The sequence below is a fragment of the Maniola hyperantus genome, chromosome 12 (genome assembly GCF_902806685.2).
Source record: "Maniola hyperantus chromosome 12, iAphHyp1.2, whole genome shotgun sequence".
NCBI lineage: Eukaryota > Metazoa > Arthropoda > Insecta > Lepidoptera > Nymphalidae > Maniola > Maniola hyperantus.
The window spans coordinates 13,494,778-13,515,890 of NC_048547.1; the positions used below are offsets into that span (position 1 = coordinate 13,494,778).

Below are 21,113 nucleotides of genomic sequence, written 5' to 3' on the forward strand. Positions count from 1 at the left end.
CAATTGTCCTGCGCATTGTCAGGACAATGACAGCCCTTTCATATGATACTCCACTTGATATACATAGTTATCTTACTTCAAAAATTGAAAATACTAATTATTAGTTCATAACCACAATTTAATTTTTTTTTGTGTGATGTAACCACAAATTCACAGTTTTCAGATTTTTTTATCGAATGTCTATATAAAAGACCTACCTACCTGCCAAATTTCATGATTCTAGGTCAACGGGAAGTACCCTGTAGGTTTCTTGACAGACAGACAACAAAGTGATCCTATAAGGGTTCCGTTTTTCCTTTTGAGGTACGGAACCCTAAAAATGAGCTAGAGCACTTCTGACAACAAGCTAAACTGATTCCTAGTTCCATGTTTCTGACACCAGTTGAGGCAATTAGGTATGAAACGTACTCTTACCTTTAAATATTTTCCTATTTCAAGTGGGAGTGAAGTAAAACAAACGAGATTATGAAACAGTATTTTCCCAACTTCAATTAGCTATGCAAAGTACAGCGAGTACAGGTGCGTTCGTTACTTTTACATCGTTTGACAATTAGTGCTCGGATTGTTTCATCTCATAATAAGGTCAAAGGCTCCATCATACATTAGTCTTACAGTTATTACAATTTCAATCTATATAATATACCTATTAGCTGATTCCCGCGACTTCATGCGCGTGGATTTTCATTTTTCAAAATCCCGTGGGAACTCTAATTTTCCGGTTTAAATTATTCTCAAGCAAATAAAATACCTGAATTGTTAAAGTTAAAGCTGTGTTGAGTCTGTCAATTTATTACTTAGGCAGCGTGGTAGACTATGGCCTAAACTTTTCTCATTCTAGAGGAGACCCCTGATCGGTAGTGAGTCGGCGATGGGTTGAAACTTGAAATGATGATTTTTTTTTTAAAGAATATTAGCCAAGTTAATTGCTGACTAATATTTCCCTTTCCCCTCCAACTAAGCGTAAAGCTTGTGCTAGGAGTAGGTACGACAAAAGTGCAACGGGCGGGATTTGAATCGGCGAGCTTTCGGTTTTCAGTCCGCTCCTTTAACCGTTGAGCTATCGAGGCTATATAAGGCCCTGGTAGATAGATTGGTCTTTTAGATTAGATTTTAGGTAATTAGTATCTTTAATTGGTTAATTAGTTTGTGGACGAATCAATTTTACGGTAAGTTGAGCCAAGGATGCTTGCTATCTTTTTAGCTTTAATGATTAATTAATTAAGATTTGTTGTTAATCAAACTTTACTCTAGTTGTGCGAGGTTTAATTAATTACTCTGAAGCACCCTCCTTCCTCCCTGGCGCAGTGGTAAGCGCTGTGGTCTTATTAGTGGGAGGTCCCAGGTTCGATTCCCGGCAGGGGTATGAAATTTTATTATTTCTAATTTTCTGGTCTGGTCTAATGGGAGGTTTCGGCCGTGGCTACTTACTACCCTACCGGCAAATCCGTGCCGCCGAGCGATTTAGCGTTCCGGTACGATGCCATGTAGAAACCAAAGGGGTAGGTATGGGTTTAATAAAAACTGCCATACTTCTTCTAGGTTAGCACGCTTCCATCTTAGATTGCATCGTCACTTACCAACAGGTGAGATTGCAATCAAGGGCTATTTTGTAGCTGAATAAAAAAAAATAAAAAAAATGAATTGTAAAAGCTGATAATGAAATAGTAAATATTTGATCAATTAAGCAAATAAGTTATCAATTTTAATTCAATTTTTCCCACCTGTATTAATTAGAAAATAACAAAAGTATACCCATACTAAAATTGAAAGGTAAATCGACTCTACGCACGGTCCAAAGGTAGCGTGCTCAAAGTTAACGTTCTGTTAGTGTTAACAGAGTGTTAATGAAGGTTTTAAAGTTTGACCAACGTGTTAGCTTACCCTGTGACGCGGTCACAAGGTCTTCTTTACTTAGTACTTACCTAGAACAATGCTTATTCACACGGCCCCAACGAAGCAAACTGAAGAACAGTTGTTGACGCGAGCCCAGCCTAGCACCACGCACCATTGGGCGCTTCGATAACGGACTGATAACCTTTGGGCCAAACCATGGCCTGTGCTAAAATATTTGTTCAAACATTGGCCCAATTTTTCCTAATACTTTCGTGTTACGCTGAGCCTCAATTGGACTTGCCTCCTTTACCCCAAGTTTCTACTCAACGGAATCCTTACTATGGACTATCCAGTACAACTCCTGCTAACCAATACGATTTAAACAGAAATTTCCAATTTACTTCTGCAAGACCGCAAGGATCAATCACACCAGGAGCATACCCTGTTTCCTCTACTCCAAACAGCAGAATTAACCCTGATATAAACAATAATGGGTACCCGAGTTTGGATTACGGGAATGGACGTAATCCAACATCTACCTTACGTCCGAATGATGACAGGAATAGGGAATTACGTCCGTTCGACGATAGGTCGCGAGATGACCGTATAGACATTAATAATGATGCAAACTTCAGGAGAAACGATCCGAATTTTGTTAGGAATGATCCAAATTATGTTGGGACCAATCCATACAATTTTAACGGGGATGTGAACACGAATCGTCTGGATGATCGGTTCAATCATGCTAGTTTGCAGCGTATCAGGGATTTCCTCCTACAAGCGGATGATCAGGCTTCTAAGGAGTGTACGAACAACGTCGCAGCACAGTGGAATTTCGAAACTGACGTGAATGATGCAACGCAACACGCGGCTGTGAGTATCGATGATTTTTCTATTGTTTTCTCTTAATTTTTTTTTTTTTTTTTTTTTTTTTTTTTGGATATACATACAATAGGATATATATGATTTATATTCAAAATCATATATTATCATTATTTCTCTTAATTGTGTTACAGTTTCTTTTATATTCTTAAGCAATTTGATACAACTAATTTACTTAAATCTTTGTGCAAAAACATTTAGCTGTCTTGCACCAAATGACAAAAAAATTATCTGAAATGTGCAATTTTACCGCTAAAACAGCGACCTATTCCAGGGTAACTTTAGGGTAGACGTTTTAATAAATAAAAGTAGGCAAAAGGGATAAGGAAAGTAAGCTAAATAATATGAGTAGGTAAAAAAATATCACTTAAAAATTGGAACTATAAATCAAAGCTGTTAGAGCAACTGATTCCCGAGCTTTCTTGACATTTATAAAGTTAGCGCTTTGTAAAAACTTTGAACGACAATCCAAAATGTCTTTTGGGAATTAGGTATTTATTACAAAACGTAGGTACACTTGCCAATAAATGTTTTTTTTTTTTTTTTTTAATTCAAATTGTATTTTAATTAATTGTAATTTATTAAGACTACCTACCTACTAAAATACATATTTTATTATAATAACATAATGTACATTACAAACTAATTAATAATTTAAACTAAAACTAAAACCTTAAAAAATATAATATTATAACTAAAATATATTATTAAAAGGAGTCCCTTTAGGCAAGGTTCCGAAGATACTGGCAGCGTTCCCCCTTTGGATAGCTAGGCTAATTCTTTGTCCGAGGTAGCATAAATGAATTGTTATGTTTACTTGTTATATTACTTATACATAAATAAATAAATAAAAAATAAAAATAGCTTTATTTTTTCCTTACAATATTTTTCTTATTACTAATACAGTGCATAATTAGCAAAAAATAAAAGAATTATTAGTAGGTTAGTAAACTATGTTTCTTATTCTTAAATAACTATGTTAGTATAATGGGTTTCATTGTAAGGACCGCCCAGGGCGGTAAAAGCCTCCTCCATTAGTAGCCATTTCTTTCTATCTTTAGCTACTCTCGACCATGTTTTTCCTGCCACTCTGACTATGTCATCACATCATCTTCTGAAAGGTCGGCCTCTTAAGACTACGTTTTGAGTCTCGTGGGTTTACTTATACATATCTACTATTATTTTAAAACAGTCGGCAAACAATTTTTATAATGGCTCGAGTACATGATCGTTATCTAGTAAACAATAGTAGCCGGTCAGTGTGAATAAAATGATAAAAAGCCTGTATTCGTGAGAAATATGCTGTTTTCTGCAGAATTTACTTTCGTACATATATTTTGAATCCAATAGTTTTTCATATCGACTAATAAATAAGCCGTAAAAGAGGATAAAATATAAAGCCGTGCCGCCAAGCGATTTAGCGTTCCGGTACGATGCCGTGTAGAAACCAAAGGGGCATGGGTTTATTAAAACTGCCACACTCCTTCCAGGTTAGCCCGCTTCCATCTTAGACTGCATTGTCACTTACCACCAGGTGTCAAGATCTAACTTGTGAAAAACATGCAGATACCTATTCATCAGTACCTATCGACGCAAATGTCGCACTAATTGCTCTGGCGTAAATGAAGCTTTACAAATTAGTCCTCGCGACTTCGTCCGCGTGGACTACACACATTTCAAACCCCTATTTCACCACCTTAGGGGACGAATTTTCTAAAATCCTTTCTTAGCGGATGCCTACGTCATAATAGCTATCTACATGCCAAATTTCAGCCCGATCCGTTCAGTAGTTTGAGCTATGTGTTGATAGATCAGTCAGTCAGTCAGTCAGTCACCGTTTCCTTTTATATATTAAGATAGAAGATAGATAAACGATGAGATAATGATACATTTTCTACATTAGCAAAAAAGGGTGAAGATATAGGCATTACGCGTTGGTGTGGAAACCACCATTGAATCGTACCCCATTGTTTGGCTATGTGAGAACTTGGGCCCGGAAGCTTTCCAAACCTGTTATTATTTATGTGGAACAATATAGGTATGATGTGTCTGAAAATTATGGAAAGAAAGTATGAAAAGTGCTTGTTTAATATTTTTATGATTGAGCTGTCAAAAAAATGGGACAAATTCAAGTTGTTCTTGCAATATTACTGTTCGATTTTTCAATAGAATACCTTTTATGGTTGCGTACCCCAAGGGACCCTATTATTAAATCGGTCCGTCTGCCCGGCCGTCTGTCTGCCTGTCTGTCAGCAGCCGTACCTATCTCAAGAACCATAATAGTCAGAGCATTGACCATGTGTGTCCTACATTGAGTATTGCTGCTACAGCAAAATAATAAAAAAATCAAAATGGCCGCCATGTAAATCCATACCTATTAATATTATAAGTGCGAAAGTGAGTCTGTCTGCCTGCTAACTTTTCACGGCTAAACAGTTTAACATCCCGGGGAAGGACATAAGCTACTTTTTATCTCGGAAAATTAAAACGTTCCCACGGGATTAAAAAAAACCACTATCAATATTTTTTGTTACCATTAAAGTTATGGTAACAAAAAATATTGAAGATATATTAAATAAATATATTAAAGGTGGTCAAGTCTTTTTTATTACTATTATCAATCAATGCAAAGATCTTATCAATGTACCAACTGTTTATTGGTATTGTTATTTTTAAGCGTGATTAATCTAGGAAGTGATCTACATGTGTTTATGATTCCCACGGTAATTTATAATACCTAATAGAGATATGATATATTCTAATTGTTATGCGTAATTAGATTTATTTCTGTGATCTAACAGTTTATAGTGCATTTGCGGTTTTTTATGATTGATAATGATAGGTTGTTCTAGGTTATGATCCCGAGTGATTTAATTAATGATGATGCAGTATTATGCTAATCTGATAGGGGTATGGGAGCTGTTTAGTCAGATCTTCAGCAATTTGTAAGGATAATTAGGTACTTGGATAAATAGGGATTTGAATTCCACACTTTACTCATTAGTGCGTAGAAACTCCACATAACACGATATTCCCCCCTCCTCTCCCTCACGCTCTCTCCCTTTCTTCCTTCCTTTTACATCCCTAGTGGAAGAACAATACTACTAGCTGAGGTCCGCGTTTTCGTCTGCGTGGATTTAGTTTTAAAAATCCCGTGAAACTCTTTGATTTTCCGGGATAAAAAGTAGCCATCCCATGCAAAAATCACGTCAATCCGTTGCTCTCTTCTGACGTGATTGAAGGACAAACCAACACACAAACACACTTGCGCATTTATAATATGAGTAGTGATACATTTTAAAATGATCCCCGTTTCATTTCAAAATACAATTGTCCCACACTTCCACGCATACAAACATTAATGAGGAAACGCGAAATGGTTGACCAATATGGCGTCGCGAATCAAAATGGCGGCACTAACCAGTATCCTCGAGCGTGATTGTGACAAATAAAGGGGGATTGTGACCTATAAGGCCTGGGACCAATGGACAATGAGATAATTCGTTACTCCAAGGCCCGCCATTGTATTTTGTAGGCCATTAAGTTTTCATAGGCTTTTATCTGATATGGCTCGTAATATTAATGTAGATGTGCATCTCTGTCATCAGATTATATTTTAAAATGTTTTTATTTTTTAACCGACTTCTAAAAAAGAGGAGGCTCTCAACTCGTCGAAATCTTTGTTTCTACAATTAATAATTTGATGCCCGTACTTTGTTCGCGTAGATTTAGGTTTTTAAAAATCTCATGCGAACTCTTTGATTTTCTGGGATAAAAAGTAGTTTAGATGCAAGCTATCTCTGTACCAAGAATATGATGCTCGCTATTCATCTGCATGAGTGGTCGCAACTCCGTTCGGATGGATTTAGGTTTTTAAAAATGTCGTACTTAGGAACTCTTTAATTTTCCGGAGAAAAGTTAGGCTGTGTCTTTATAGTTATAGATATTTTACTAACAAATAGGTTTAAGTTTCGTGTAATTACTAACACCAATATGATCCTCGATGGTCGAATTAAAAACATTTTATTTATTTATTTATTTATTTATTTAACTATTTCCACGCTAAAAATCACGTCGATTGCGTTCACTCCCTTGCGGCGTGATTGGACGACAAACCAACAAACAAACATACTTTCGCATTTATGATGTTATGTATAGTGAATACTGATTCCAAAAGAAATACGAGTAAGTATGTCTTGTTAGTTTGTTTATACAGCTTATGATATGATAAAATTATTAGGTATAAGTCCCGCAAATTGCTATTGCGCTGGAACCATGTCTCATTAACATCGTAATGACGTCATTTTGACGTATATTTAAGTAAAAATATCATAGAGATATTCATCTAAGAAAAATATACTATCAGCTCAAAACTTCAGTCTAGTGCTGACGTCACTAAATGGCGGCCACACGCATTAGCAATTTGCGGGACTTATAGGTAGGCAGTTACATTATACTCTTCCGCGATATGTGTTTCCTACCAATTACAACCCGGGTATCTTTAAAACAAGAGTGAATAGGCATCTTCTAGGTAAACGCGTCCCATCTTAGGCTTCCACTTCATCACTTCCCATCAGGTGTGATTGTGGTCAAGCGTATACCTATAATGAATAAATAAAAATAAAAAACAAAAGCTATTGAAAGATTTTTTCCTACTTGTACATTAAGGTAACCTAGAGTAGATTATTGAGGTCCAAAATCATCAATCAAGTGAAACATACAAAAAATGTTCTCGAAATGACTTACAGCGAACAATACTTTACGTGACAGCACGTCAACTCCTGATGACGAATGATTCTATTGATACGTGAGAAGGTTATCTTTTCAGTAAGAATAAACATCTTTTCAGAAAAGATAACTGGCGTATTATGGTAGATACCGAGATATGAAAATATATATGTAGGTATGGAAGCTTTTAAAGTCAAAGTTTTTAAAAGGATTTTATATTAACTCATCAAAACATCCATTGCAAATTGGTCAAGAAACCACGAAAAAATGTACATACATAAAAAAACGGCCCTATGTATTAAAATATACTATGCCTGTTTAAAAACCTACTGAGCTACTACACTGATCGCTATCAATTTTCTCTTATCCGTTAAGAAGTTCCATTATCTATCTTCGAAGATATTCATCAGATCTTAACCAAATTTATATGAGGCCACTTCGGAAGTGGACCCCTTCAAACAAAAAGAATTTTCCAAATCGGTCCACGCGTCTTCGAGTAATCGGGAATCGGAGAACACACATAAACTAAGGATTCTTGTTTTCATTTTATAGTTATTCTGTAGTACCGTTAACCGCAAGACCTATACCACTTCTTGATACTCCTTACTCAAAACCTTGAATGGAAAGCTAGAAGAAATCTCTGTTTAGAGATAAGCATTTCCAATGTAACTTAATTTATTATTACTATGTAACTACTATTTTGGTACATGAAAAAAAAACTAAGATTCCGATGAATGGGGAAAAACTCCTTTTTTGAAGTAGGTAAAAAAAAGTTAACGGCTGCAAACTACGCAATCGAACCCATAAGGAAATACTAATTCGTTTATTACAATTTACAATTTATCATAATTTGGGTAAGAAAAAAATAATGCAGCGCTTATTAGCTACATTAAGATTTGGTATTTTGTTCTGTATTGTTATTTTTTACCCCTTGAGGGCGGACAATAGTGGTTAATGCGATTGGCACCTTCACCTTGGGCTCAGTTCTCACGGTCGTGACACTGTACCAGTTTTTACATGTCTTGCTCATTGCAAAACTATAACTTGGTTAGAAATTGGTAGGTATTCATTTTGGGTACATTTGTGAAGAGAAGTATTTGGCATGAAACCCTCTTGGTCCGTTTGTCACTAGTAGTAAGATTTTTTTTTTATTTGTAGGCGTCATTTTGGGTACACTTGTGAAGAGAAGTGTTAGGCAAAAAACACACCTACGCTGATGTCAGTTTCCATTACGATCCGTGGCCCTACCGCGGTTGTTTGACAGCTACAATGTCACGATCGCAATCATCTCTGATTGGTTAATGCTCGCTCACTATTGGCCACAATGCATTGTTGCAAGAAGAATCGCACAAATTCAGCCAATCAGAACAATTGAGATTGTAATAATGATTGATGCAGGTTTTAGACAATCGCCCTACTGGACTTACACATGTCAAATGTGTAGGTATGCGATCGCCGTCAATGTGAGACTCTATAGCATCTACAACTACATCCTCTATGAATAATGGCTAGAGTCCCACGAACATAAGATAAAATTGCAAGGAGGTAGTAGGTACTGTACCTACTTCTTGATCTAGGATTCAAGATTCTAGGCATAAAAGGAGAAACTAAATGACTAAAATAATACACATCTTCAGCCGCTGGGTATAGAAATTTAAGATTTGGCTTGAAAGTTTTTTGTATAACGTAGACACCCATTAAGAAAGGATTTTCAGAAATTCTATTTGCGCGAAACTGGGGGGGGTAAGCTAGTTATAATACTGTAGATACATTTAACTTCGTCGTTATCTATTTACCGTATACCAACCATTTTAACTGATCAGCTGGGGTTTGGAATTTCTAAATTTCTGGTCTGGTCCGGCGGGAGGCTTTGGCCGTGAGTTACCATCGTAATGGCAACACCGTGCCGCCAAGCGATTTAGTGTTCCGGTATTATGCCGTGTAGAAACCTAAGGGGGTTTAATAAATACTGCAACACCCCGCCCAGGTTAGCCCAATTCCATCACTTACCACCAGATGAGATTACAGTCAAGGGCCAACTTGTATCTTAATAAAAAAAAATCATAGTCAAGTCTATAAAAAAATATAGGTAGGGATAAACAATTTCTCTCACCACTGTACACTGTAACAGATTTTCAGACAACCCACGTTGTTTTAGCCGAGTGCTAATTGATGATCTTGACCTCATGTTTCAATAGACGAACAGATTTAGCGTCTGCACTTTTACATTAATTTTAACTCTTATCACAACGCCATAAGGTGCAAAATGTGACTGAAGTTTTGGAAATATTATAGTAAACGAAGTTGCGAAAATGTTACATAAAGAAAGATTTGTACTACATTGAAAGCTTTTTAGCAAGTTGGGGTAGACTGATTTTCAAGGACAATTTTTAATATTATATTACAAAATATTTCTGTGATCAACCCACTACCGAGCACGGGTCTCCTCTCAGAGTGAGAAGGGTTTTATAGGCCCCAGTCTACCACGCTGGCCAAGTGCGGATTGGCAGACTTCACACACCCTTGAGAACATTATGGAAAACTCTCGGGCATGCAGGTTTCCTCATGATGTTTTTTTTTTCGCCGTTAACAAGTGATATTTTATTTATTTACTTATCTTTATTGCTTAATACTATGACAAAGACTAAAAAATACAGAATAGACTTCAAAACAACTTTTAATATCACATAACTCCGAAAGGTTAGAGGTCGAATGGGATCGAATCCCCAACCTCCGATTAGGAGGCGGACGTCCTAACCACTAGGCTTTACTATAGGCTATCACAGCTTTAAATCATAATAAGACGTCATCATTATTTATCGTGGACTTACGCAACACTTAGTCAACCGCAAACTTAAGCAACAAAGAAAACTAAACTAATCTAGTCTGCGCGAGCGCCGTGAAACTGACACTGAATTATGAATTTATTACCACTTTTTCACTCGACTGTACTTTTGTTGGTAAACTTGAACTCATTTCGTGTTATGAATGAATTACGACTTATGTTAAGTCATTGTTGGATTGTGATAACTGATAACACCAATATTTATTTTACTAGCTGACGTTCGTGACTTCGCGTGGATTTAAGTTTTTGAAAATTCCTAGATAAAAAGTCGGCTATGTCACTCCCCAGGTCTTTAAAATTCTATTTAAGGTCTTTGACTATACCCATGCAAAAAATCACGTCAATCCGTTGCTCCGTTGCTATGTGATTGAAGGACAAACCAACACACTTTCGCATTTATGGGTAGGTAGTGATTTGGATCATAGTTTTCAAAATGGTTTCTATCAAAAAATGGTCTTTTATTTCATCAGCAATATTATCATTTCAACTTATTTGCCACGCTCGCGGCCGCGACGGTCCACTATTTAGCACGGGTCTCCTCTCTGTATGAGAACGGTTTAGTTTAGGCCATAGTCCACTACGCGCGCTGGGTTGACAAACTTCACACACCTTTGGGAACTTTAAGAAAAACTCGCAGGCATCCAGGTTTTCTCACGATGTTTTCCTTCACCCATAGCGCCAAAAATGATACCTACCTATTAATAAGAATTAAGTAATTGTTTAAAACGCACTTAGCTTAGAAAAGTTAGAGGTGCATGAAACTCGGAGATTGCTCTTCTTAAAGATTCGATATCTTGTATTGTGGTACAGAATCTTTCGTGTGCAAGTTCGACTCGCACTTGACTAGTTTTGAATAAGTTGCGCTTAAAATTTGCAATGTGGGCGATGGACAGAGCTAGGCTTGGAGTTTCTCTACGTGATCAAATAAATGAGGAGATCCGTAGGAGAACTAGAGTTACCGACTTATCTCAACGGGTTGCGAAGCTGAAGTGGCAACGGGCAGGGCACATAGTTCGTGCAACCGCAAGCTGGGGTCTCAAGGTGCTGGAATGGCGACCTCGCACCGGAAGACGCAGCGTTGGAAGACCCCTCACAAAGTGGACGGACGACATCAAACGAGTCGCAGGGAGCCGCTGGATTCAGGCGCGACCGTGGCGTGTGGAAGCCCCTACAAGAGACCTATGTCCAGCATCGGACGTCTATCGGTTGATGATGATGAAGATTTGCAAGATGTCTTAGGTGCGTTTTAAGCTACCACCCTACCGGCAAAGCCGTGCCGCCAAGCGATTTAGCGTTCCGGTACGATGCCGTGTAGAAACCAAAGGGGTATGGGTTTACTAAAAACTGCCATACCCCTTCCAGGTTAGCCCGCTATCATCTTAGACTGCATCATCACTTACCACCAGGTGAGATTGCAGTCAAGGGCTAACTTGTATGTGAATAAAAAAAAAAAAAAAAAGCTTTATTAGTTTAAGAAGCTCTTAGCCATTACTTAACACACGTAAAGCCATTACTAAACACACGTAAGCGCCAATGCCGCCAACACACAATCGGCGACAATTCACACAGTTCACATTGTCGCACTGAGGACATTCGCACGACACCCTGCTGTGGTACCTATTGCGCAACCGTACCGTAACACCACCACTCTGGTGGCAGATGGACAAAAAAATTGGATTCAATTTAATTTGTTTTAGTTTTAATTTCAAATGTTTTTATAACTTTTAATTTAGATTTAAGTTTATTTAATTTTGTTTGTTATTGATTTCTTATTCATGTTAATCACTACCGATATTATAAATGCGAAAGTGTTTGTTTGTCCTTCAATCACGTCACAACGGAGCAACGGATCGCCGTGATTTTTTGCATGGGTATTGGGTATAGGCTACTTTGTTTAGTTTATTAGTTGAAATGTCTTTATTTTGGAAAATAATTATATGTTTAGTATTTTTTTCTCAAAAACACTTTTCGTAAACCCTTTTCGCGCGCTTGATTTCGATGAAAATCGTCGTGCCTCTCAACTTTCTCATGTCAGATGAAAGTAAACAGGTAACCCACGTGCGCCGGCAATTTTGGTCGAGTGTACTGCATTTCAATTGAACTTGATGAGATATCATCATCATCATCATCAGCCTGTGGACTTCCACTGTTGGACATAGGGCCTTCCCTAAAGAGCGCTACCACACCCGGTCCTCAGCCTTCCTCATCCAGCCACTTCCCGCCAGCCTCTTTATATCGTCGGTCCATCGTGCTGGAGGGCGTCCCACACTACGCTTGCTTAAACGCGGTCTCCACTCAAGGACTTTCCGGCTCCAACGGCCATCGCCTCTACGACAGACATGACCTGCCCGCTGCCACTTCAGCTTGCTAATAGTTTGGGCTATGTCAGTGACCTTGGTTCTCCTGCGAATCTCCTCATTTCGGATCTTATCACGCAGGGAAACTCCTAACATAGCCCTCGGCCTCTCTATAGCTCGCTGAGCGACTGAATTTGTGAACAAGGCCGTTTGTCAGTGTCCACGTTTCAGTACCATAGATGAGGACGGGAAGAACACACTGGTTAACGACTTTCGTCTTCAAGCACTGAGGAATTGACGATGAGATATAATATTATTTAATAGCATTAACCTCTAGAATTCTTGTCTTCGACCACAATCTAGTTTCCGTCCTCGGCCACAGTGCTCGTTTTAACACAATAATTGATACTTAAACCGGATTCAAGTGCAAGCCTGGTGTCGTGGGAACATACCTGCGACTTCCTTTTTCCTTAAGCTATCCGTGACTTGCTTTAATTCAAACATATTTTCGATAAAAAACAATAGACGTACACTTACACACTATAATAATAAATGACGTCTACTAAGCGCCATGACTAGAAGTAGGTAATTAGTGTAAAACTAACTAACCCGCCCCTGCTGCGTTCGGATGGAATTCAATCTTTTCTTAGTTTCAATTTGTAAAGAAAACCTAAGTAGGTATACCTACCTATGCAAAATTTCTATAGCTATTCTTCCCTTTGACCTAGAATCATGAAATTTAATAGATAGGTATAGGTCTTATAGCACAAGTGAAGAAACAAATCTAAAAATCGTGAATTTGTGATCACATCACAAAAAAAGTGTTTTTATTCCTCATTTTAAACACATTTTAATCCTCTAACTTTTCGGGGTTATATGTGTTTTAAGTAATTAAATATTAATTACTTGCTTTAACGGTGAAGGAAAACATCGTGATTAAACTTGCATGCCTTAGAGTTCTCCATTATTTCTTAAAGGTGTGTGAAATCTACCAATCCGCACTTGACCAGCGTGGTAGGTAGACTATATGGCCAAAAGCCCTTGTCACTCTGAGAGGAGACCCGTGATCTGTAGTCAGCCAGCCGGTGATGGGTTGATCATGATGATTGATGAATATACCTAACCGCAATCTGAATCATTCTTCGTGATAAATAGTCATCATCATCCATCACTGAGTCACTGTAATCCACTGTAATTATTACACGAGTTACATAACAATTACCTGTAATCTCATTGTAATTTCATTGTTTTGCCGCTTGTCCTCGCACTGATGTCGTTTAATTTAGACTTGTCATTACATCGCCGTCACTGGCTATTGAGTGTTAACACGCAACGATGGTTTTGCTGATCATTGGGTTATTTTAGTCGTAAACAATGGTTTATTTACCTAAGGCATATATATCAGTGCTGGCGTGCACAGGGTTTGAAGCCAGGGTAGGCATTAGTTAGGTAGGAACCTGTTTACTGGCAGGTCACAATGAAAAATATGCATTGAGCTTACAACTGGGGTAAGCCTCTATGACCTGCACGCTAATCAGATTATACCTGGGACAAACATGCAGGTATTACGTACGCGACAGGTCGAGATGGCAATCGGGGTGAGGACGTCCCGCACACCCGCGCAGCCCATGCGCTAACCCGGTGCGGGCGAGCACGAGTGACGTGCGGCTGTGCGGGGCGGCCGCGTCACGATTGCCCTCTCGACCTGTCGCGGACTATAAGTAGGTCCAATTTCGAGAAAGGGGTCAGCCGGCGAATCCAACTCGGCTGGGCTGCGTTTGGGAATCTTCGAGATATCTTCCTTCTTCTTCTTCTTTGATAAGTCTTCGAATAGTGCGTATTGCCAGTGATGACATGGATTCAAGACATGATTGCTAACTATGGACCTCATAAAATAGCTCAGAATCACTCAGCAGGCGATGTAGAGAGCTTTGCTTGGAGTGCGGTGTGGTGATAGCCAGCTTACTATTTGAGAGGACGGCGGTTCGATCCCAGGACCTCTAACTTTTCGGAGTTAAGTGCGTTTTAAGTAATTAAATATCACTTGCTTTAACGGTGAAGGAAACCATCGAGGAAACCTCCCCCATAAGTTCTCAAAGGTGTGTCTACCAATCGGCGTTGACCAGTGTGGCGGACTATGACTTAAAACCCTTCTCATTAATTTTTTATCCCGGAAAATTAAAGAGTTCCCACGGGATTTTTAAAAACCTAAATCCAAAGTGGGTTCTATGAAAACTGCCATACCCCTTCCAGATAAGCCCTTTTCCATCTTAGCCTGCATCATCACTTAATATACCAGTGTAGATTGCAGGCAAGGACTAACATCTATATGAATAAAATAAAATAAACGACCAGTTAAATAAATCAGCTGTTACAAACTTGAGGTCATCTTTCGGTATCTATAATACACCGTTTTCGTCAACATAATGGCTTGTAAGCTCAGGGCCGAGTTGAGCCCATCAAGCATGACGAATGGGATGACGGACGTGTCAACTGGCGCAGTTAAAGCCTCCGTTAAAGGTATTGCAAGGTAACATCTTTGCATAATGGAAAAGGGAAAATTTTTGACGACATGTCAGGCTACAAACCTGGAAACTTCCATGGTATTATGGATTTGATGTCCAATTGTTTGACTTGTAGGTATCGTAAATGTACAAGAAATCTTTAAATAACGGATAAACTAAATCCATGGGTACTCAATATTCTAAATGCGAAAGTGTGTCTGTCTGTCTGTCTGCTAGCCTTTCACGGCCCAACCGTTTAACCGATTTTGACGAAATTTGGTACAGAGATAGCTTGCATCCCGAGGAAGGACATAGGCAAAATTTTAAGAAAGTGTTTTTGTTTGTTGGTTTGTCTTTCAATCACGCCGCAACGGAGTGCCAACGAATTGACATGATTTTTGCATGGATATAGTTAAAGACCTGGAGATTTGGAGAGTGACATAGTGGTGTCGTAACTACATATAACTTAACATACAACAACTATGACATAACTTTTATACTTAAATACTTACTTATTGAAGTGAAGCTGTCCGTCTCCAAAGTTCGTCAAAGTTGATTAAGCGGATGGACCGTGCAAAAGTGACAAACAGTCAAACACTTTCGCATGTTTAATTAATATTAACATAGATTGTTTGTCTAATTCAAGATTTTTTAATCATTTCAGTTAGAAGCACAGCAACGCTACACGCTCTTCCAGCGAGGACTGTGGGAGGCGGCACAGCAGGTGCCTCGGGGAGCCATCAGGGATTTCGGCACCTTCAGGCAGCTGCGTATGCTCTCCATCATAGGACCCGCTGCGTTACCTGCAGACCAGCTAGACAGAGTAAGTCATTAATCAAGATCTCCTTTCTTATTCTGACCTTTACCATTTTGACAGTAAGATTGTGCTTAGTAAAAAGCTAAGCTGATTCCTAGCTCCATGGTGACCATCACCATCACAACTGATTAGCCGACATTTTCTATCTATCCATACTAATATTATGAATGCGAAAGTGTGTCTGTCTGTCCGTCTGTCTGTCTGCTAGCCTTTCATAGCCCATCCGTTCAACCGAATTCTAGCCCCATAATCTATCGCTATACAAAATATCACACTATTTTATTACGACAGTCCAAGACCCTATTGCGATTGTCGTAATCTGATAGTCACGACTGCCGTGCTAGCTCCCAGGAGACTATCAATGACTACACACTAGTCGCTAGGACGTGAATCTTTTCTAAAATTACTGTTACTGTCACAACTTTGCTAAATTAAGTAGGTAGATAATGCAAACGATAACATCCACGTTGATTTAGGTTTTTTAAAATTCTGTGAAAACTTTTTAATTTAACAAAGTAGCCTATGTCCTTTCAGGGGTGCTATCTTAATGACCTAATCTCTCTCTCTCTCTCTCTCTCTCTCTCTCTCTAATAATCTCTATTAGTATGGATATCTTATTATACACTGCTACCCAAGGAGTAGAAATTCTGGTTATCTGGTTGCTGCTATCTAAATCCAGAAAGATAATCTGAAAAAAAATCTAATATACTGAGACCAATAAAATAAGACTCAAAGATTTTAGTTAAACTTATTGAACCACTAATAATTATATATATTAAACTAAACCACGAATCGAGACCAGCTTATAAGTCCTGGGTAACTTCCGTCCAGGATTTCTTTTCCAATCAGAAATGGGTACTTCGAGTTTTCCAATTAATGTTTGTCTAATATATTCTTGAACTGGTTAACAAAACTTGACATAACCACATCCTCAGGCAATTCATTCCATATCTGAATAACTCTGTTGGTCAGAAAGTGTTTTAATGGATTTGACGATGGCAATTGCATAAATAAACGTCTTTTCTTTCTTCTTTCAATTGATATTGTAGCTTCATATCATGTCCCCTAAATCTAGGATTGCTCCTTCTCGGAAACATGCTCTCAAAATTTGGGACATTATAATATTTACTTAGTATTTTGTAAGTTTCAATTAGATCGCCTCTTTCTCGGGTGCTGGTGCCTGCTTTTGAGGGTTCTGAGTCCAAGTTTTATAAGTATTTGTTCATTGTGTTACTTTTTCCAGTACAACCGCATAATCAACGACATGCTGGCAGTGTACAACACTGCAGAGATATGTGCATACAACGAGCCCTTCAAATGCGGCCTCCACCTCCAACCCGATCTGCAGTTCATCATGTCCCACTCCAGGGACTGGGATGAGCTCCAGCATGTCTGGACGGAGTGGAGGAGGAACACTGGCAGGCGGATTCGGGATCTGTACGAACAGCTGGTGGATTTGACCAACCAGGCTGCTAGGCTCAATAGTAAGTTTACAGTTTTTATTTAGCCTTCACCTCCAATCGAGCTGTAGTTCATCATATCCTACTTGAGGGACTGGGATGAGCTCCAGGATGTCTGGACGAGTGATTAGTTTTCAGTTTTGGATACGGGTTTTTCTACAAATATGCACGGTTACTTTACAAGCTTAGCTTACGACAAGATCATAACCACTAGGTATAGTCGACGCATTTTAAACTGAGTCGTCGAGTTATCTCGTTTCGCTCGCACTTACCTACGACCTGTAAGTGCGAGCGAAACAGACAGATAACTCGACGACTCAGTTTAAAATGCGTCGACTATAGGTTATGATCTTGTCCAATTGGTAGCTTCAGTCGTGACTAACAAATTTATTAATCTGAAAAGACATCAAACTTTTTTATAACGCCTGATATTTTATTCAAGCAATATTTTATACGAATGAGCCACCCAAAACTTTTACAAGGCGTTAAAATTGAACGATTTTTTTTTAGAATAATACAAGAGAGATATTGCTTATTTTATTGCAGATTTCACTGACGCTTCAGCGTATTGGATGTTCCCGTATGAGTCCGTAAGCATGAGGCAAGAGGTTGAAGATGTCTGGGAACAGGTGTGTACCTATTTATTTATTTATTTATTTTTATTATTCAAGTACCAAAATTGTAGTAACATATTAGTAATAAATTAAGTTACCTACATTATTAAGTTACCTACCTAAGTTTTCTTTGTAAAATCAGTATCCTTAGTATAAATGCGAAAGTTTGTTGGTTTGTTGGTTTGTCATTCAATCACGTCGCATCGGTGCAACGGATTACCGTGCTTTTTGCATGGGTATAAATAAAGACCGAGAGTGACATAGGCTTTTTATCCCGGAAAATCAAAAAGTTCGGGATTTTTAAAAACCTAATTCCACGCGGACGAAGTCGCGGGCATCAGCTAGTGTGAAGTATATCTACTTACTCAGTCTTAATTTATATTTTAGTGTTATCTAGCTAAACCGTTTCAGTTTTGCTTGCGTGAAATTTTTTGAAAATCCTTACGTCCGTCATAGAGAAAACCTACATGTAAAATCTCTAAATTGTAAACGCAACGGTATTTTTATTACTGATTTTCAGCAAAGATAACCTACTAACTTGAGATATATACATTGAGACATACATAATACAAACAGCAAAACATAAAGGTTCAAACCGCCGGATTTTTTTATTTAGTGCTTCATTAAAAGTCCTAAATACTATATATATAAAACGAAAAGGTGACTGACTGACTGACTGACTGATCTATCACACAGCTCTTACTACTGGACGGATCGAACTGAAATTTGGCATGCTGATAGATATTATGACGTCTAACTAGGCATCCGGTAAGAAAGGATTTTTGAAAATTCAACCCCTGAGGAGGTAAAATAGCCAATAGGGGTTTGAAATTTATGTAGTCCATACGGACGAAGTCGCGAGCATAAGCTAGTCTTGTCTTTTTTTCAGGTCAAACCCGTATATGACCTGCTCCACGCCTACGTCCGCCGTCGTCTCCGAGAAGCGTACGGCCCTGAGAGGATCTCTAGATCTGCGCCCATCCCTGCTCACATACTCGGTGATATGTGGGGTCAGAGCTGGTCGGGTATTGTGCCGTTTACCCTGCCTTACCCTGGGAAGAATCTCGTCGATGTTACGCCGGAGATGGTACAACAGGTAAATATGACTTTAAAAAAAAGCGAGGGAAGATTTTCGCCCATCCCTGCTCATCCCCCCGGGACCCCGTACATACCAGGGAAGGACATAGTCTACTTTTTATATTATCGGAAAATCAAAGAGTTCCCACGGGATTTTTAAAGAACCTAATTCCACACTGAATAAGTGGTTGCCAACATCTAATTAGTACAGAAATTGCTTGCATTCCGAAGACGGATATGGACTACTTTTTTCCTGAAAAAAAAAAGAGTTCCCACGGGATTTTTAGAAGCCTAAATCCACGCCAACCAAGTCGCGGGCAATATTTTTTTTTCAGTTTCTCGCGATAAAATCTCATTTGTTTTATCCTTTGTGCCAATTAACCACCTTTATTTTTGCACCAACGTCTCTATACTCTAAGAACTCGGCACTAAACAACGTCTTTCGGCGTTAGTACAGAGTCGCATACTAAAATTCTTTGGACACGTCTCACGTCGTGCAGGGCAAGGTAGAAGGCACCAGAGAGCGAGGAAGGTCGACCATGCGATGGACCGACCAAATTAAGTCTGCTGTGGGCGGTCTTTTGCACGAGTGTGCCACGTGTCGGCCAGCAGGGAGAAGTGGCGAATGCTCGTGAGGCATATAACATCTGCCCTCAAAGACGTTAATTCGTGATGACCACGACCGCTCTGCCAAGAGTGCTACGACGAAGAAGAAGAAGATTTTTCATCATCATCATGATCAACCCATCGCCGGCTCACTACAGAGCACGGGTCTCCTCTCAGAGTGAGAAGGGTTTTGACCATAGTCTACCACGCTGGCCATGTGCGGATTGGTAGACTTCACACACCTTTGAGAACTTTATGGAAAACTCTAAGGCATGCAGGTTTCCTCACGATGTTTTCCTTCACCGTTAAAGCGAGTGATATTTAATTTCTTAAACGCACATAACACCGAAAAGTTAGAGGTGCGTGCCCGGGATCGAACCCCCGACCTCCGACTAGAAGGTGGACGCCGCGCCCTAACGCTTAGAAGATTTTTGTGCCAAACAAATTTTATCTTATCTTATCTTTTCTTTTCCAGGGTTACACACCACTAACAATTTTCCAACTGGCAGAAGAGTTCTTCATTTCCATGAACATGACAGCGATGCCTCAGGACTTCTGGGCGCTGAGTCTGTTCGAGCAGCCCGCAAACAGACACATTCACTGTCAGCCATCCGCCTGGGACTTTTGCAATGGCCATGACTATCGGTACGTTGAGCAAACCAATTGGGTATTTGACTGCAATTTTTTTTATTACTTTATTATAAACTAGAATAAAAATAATGACGTAAACTGAAAAAACTAATTAAATCGATCAAATAACAAAAAACGTTATTTAAGCATTTAAATATTTCTGATTAGACAGAGATAGCGATACACCAGTTTGACGTCACACCTACTAATGCCATAGTAGCTTCGTGCGGTTTCATACAAATTTTCGTTTTGTGAGAAAGGGATAGAAGACCCTTCCACTCCAAAATTAAAATGCTTGTAACTTTGTAAATCTTTGTTGGATTTTAATATTTTTTTCAGTGTACGTCATTACTTTTATTCTAGTTTATAATAAAGTAATAATATTTATCAAATTCAAAAGTAGGCAAATACCCAATCGGCACAAGAACATTTAGCAATAAAAGCGGCTAAATTCTTCTCAGTCTGAGATCATTAATGATTCTATAGAGTGAGTAAATTTGAAAAAGGGATCGATTTGTCTTGTAACAGAACTGTGTACCTACTTATAATAAATCCTATATTATGAATAGTAGGTATGTTCAGTCACTACTGTTTGACTCTCATCTGAATATATAAAAGGAAAAGGAAACTGACTGACTGACTGACTGATCTATCAACGCACAGCTCAAACTATTGGACGGATCGGGCTGAAATTTGGCATTCCGATAGGTATCATGACGAAGGCATTCGCTAAGAAAGGATTTTTGAAAATTCAACCCCTAAGGGGGTGAAATAGGGGTTTGAAATTTGTATAGTCCACGCGGACAAAGTCGCGAGCATA

General features: G+C 38.7%; 1 protein-coding gene across 1 annotated transcript in view; it reads left to right on the forward strand.

The window, feature by feature from the left end:
• Positions 1-1,975: 1,975 nt before the first annotated feature.
• Ance-3 (angiotensin-converting enzyme Ance-3) overlaps positions 1,976-21,113 on the forward strand; it is a 181,790-nt gene continuing 162,652 nt past the window's right edge. The window contains exons 1-6 of the mRNA XM_069502319.1: positions 1,976-2,706; positions 15,754-15,912; positions 17,150-17,390; positions 17,913-17,995; positions 18,870-19,076; positions 20,139-20,308. Of these exons, the coding sequence (XP_069358420.1) occupies positions 2,050-2,706; positions 15,754-15,912; positions 17,150-17,390; positions 17,913-17,995; positions 18,870-19,076; positions 20,139-20,308 (1,517 nt within the window). The 5' untranslated portion in view covers positions 1,976-2,049. The remainder of the gene's footprint in view (positions 2,707-15,753; positions 15,913-17,149; positions 17,391-17,912; positions 17,996-18,869; positions 19,077-20,138; positions 20,309-21,113) is intronic.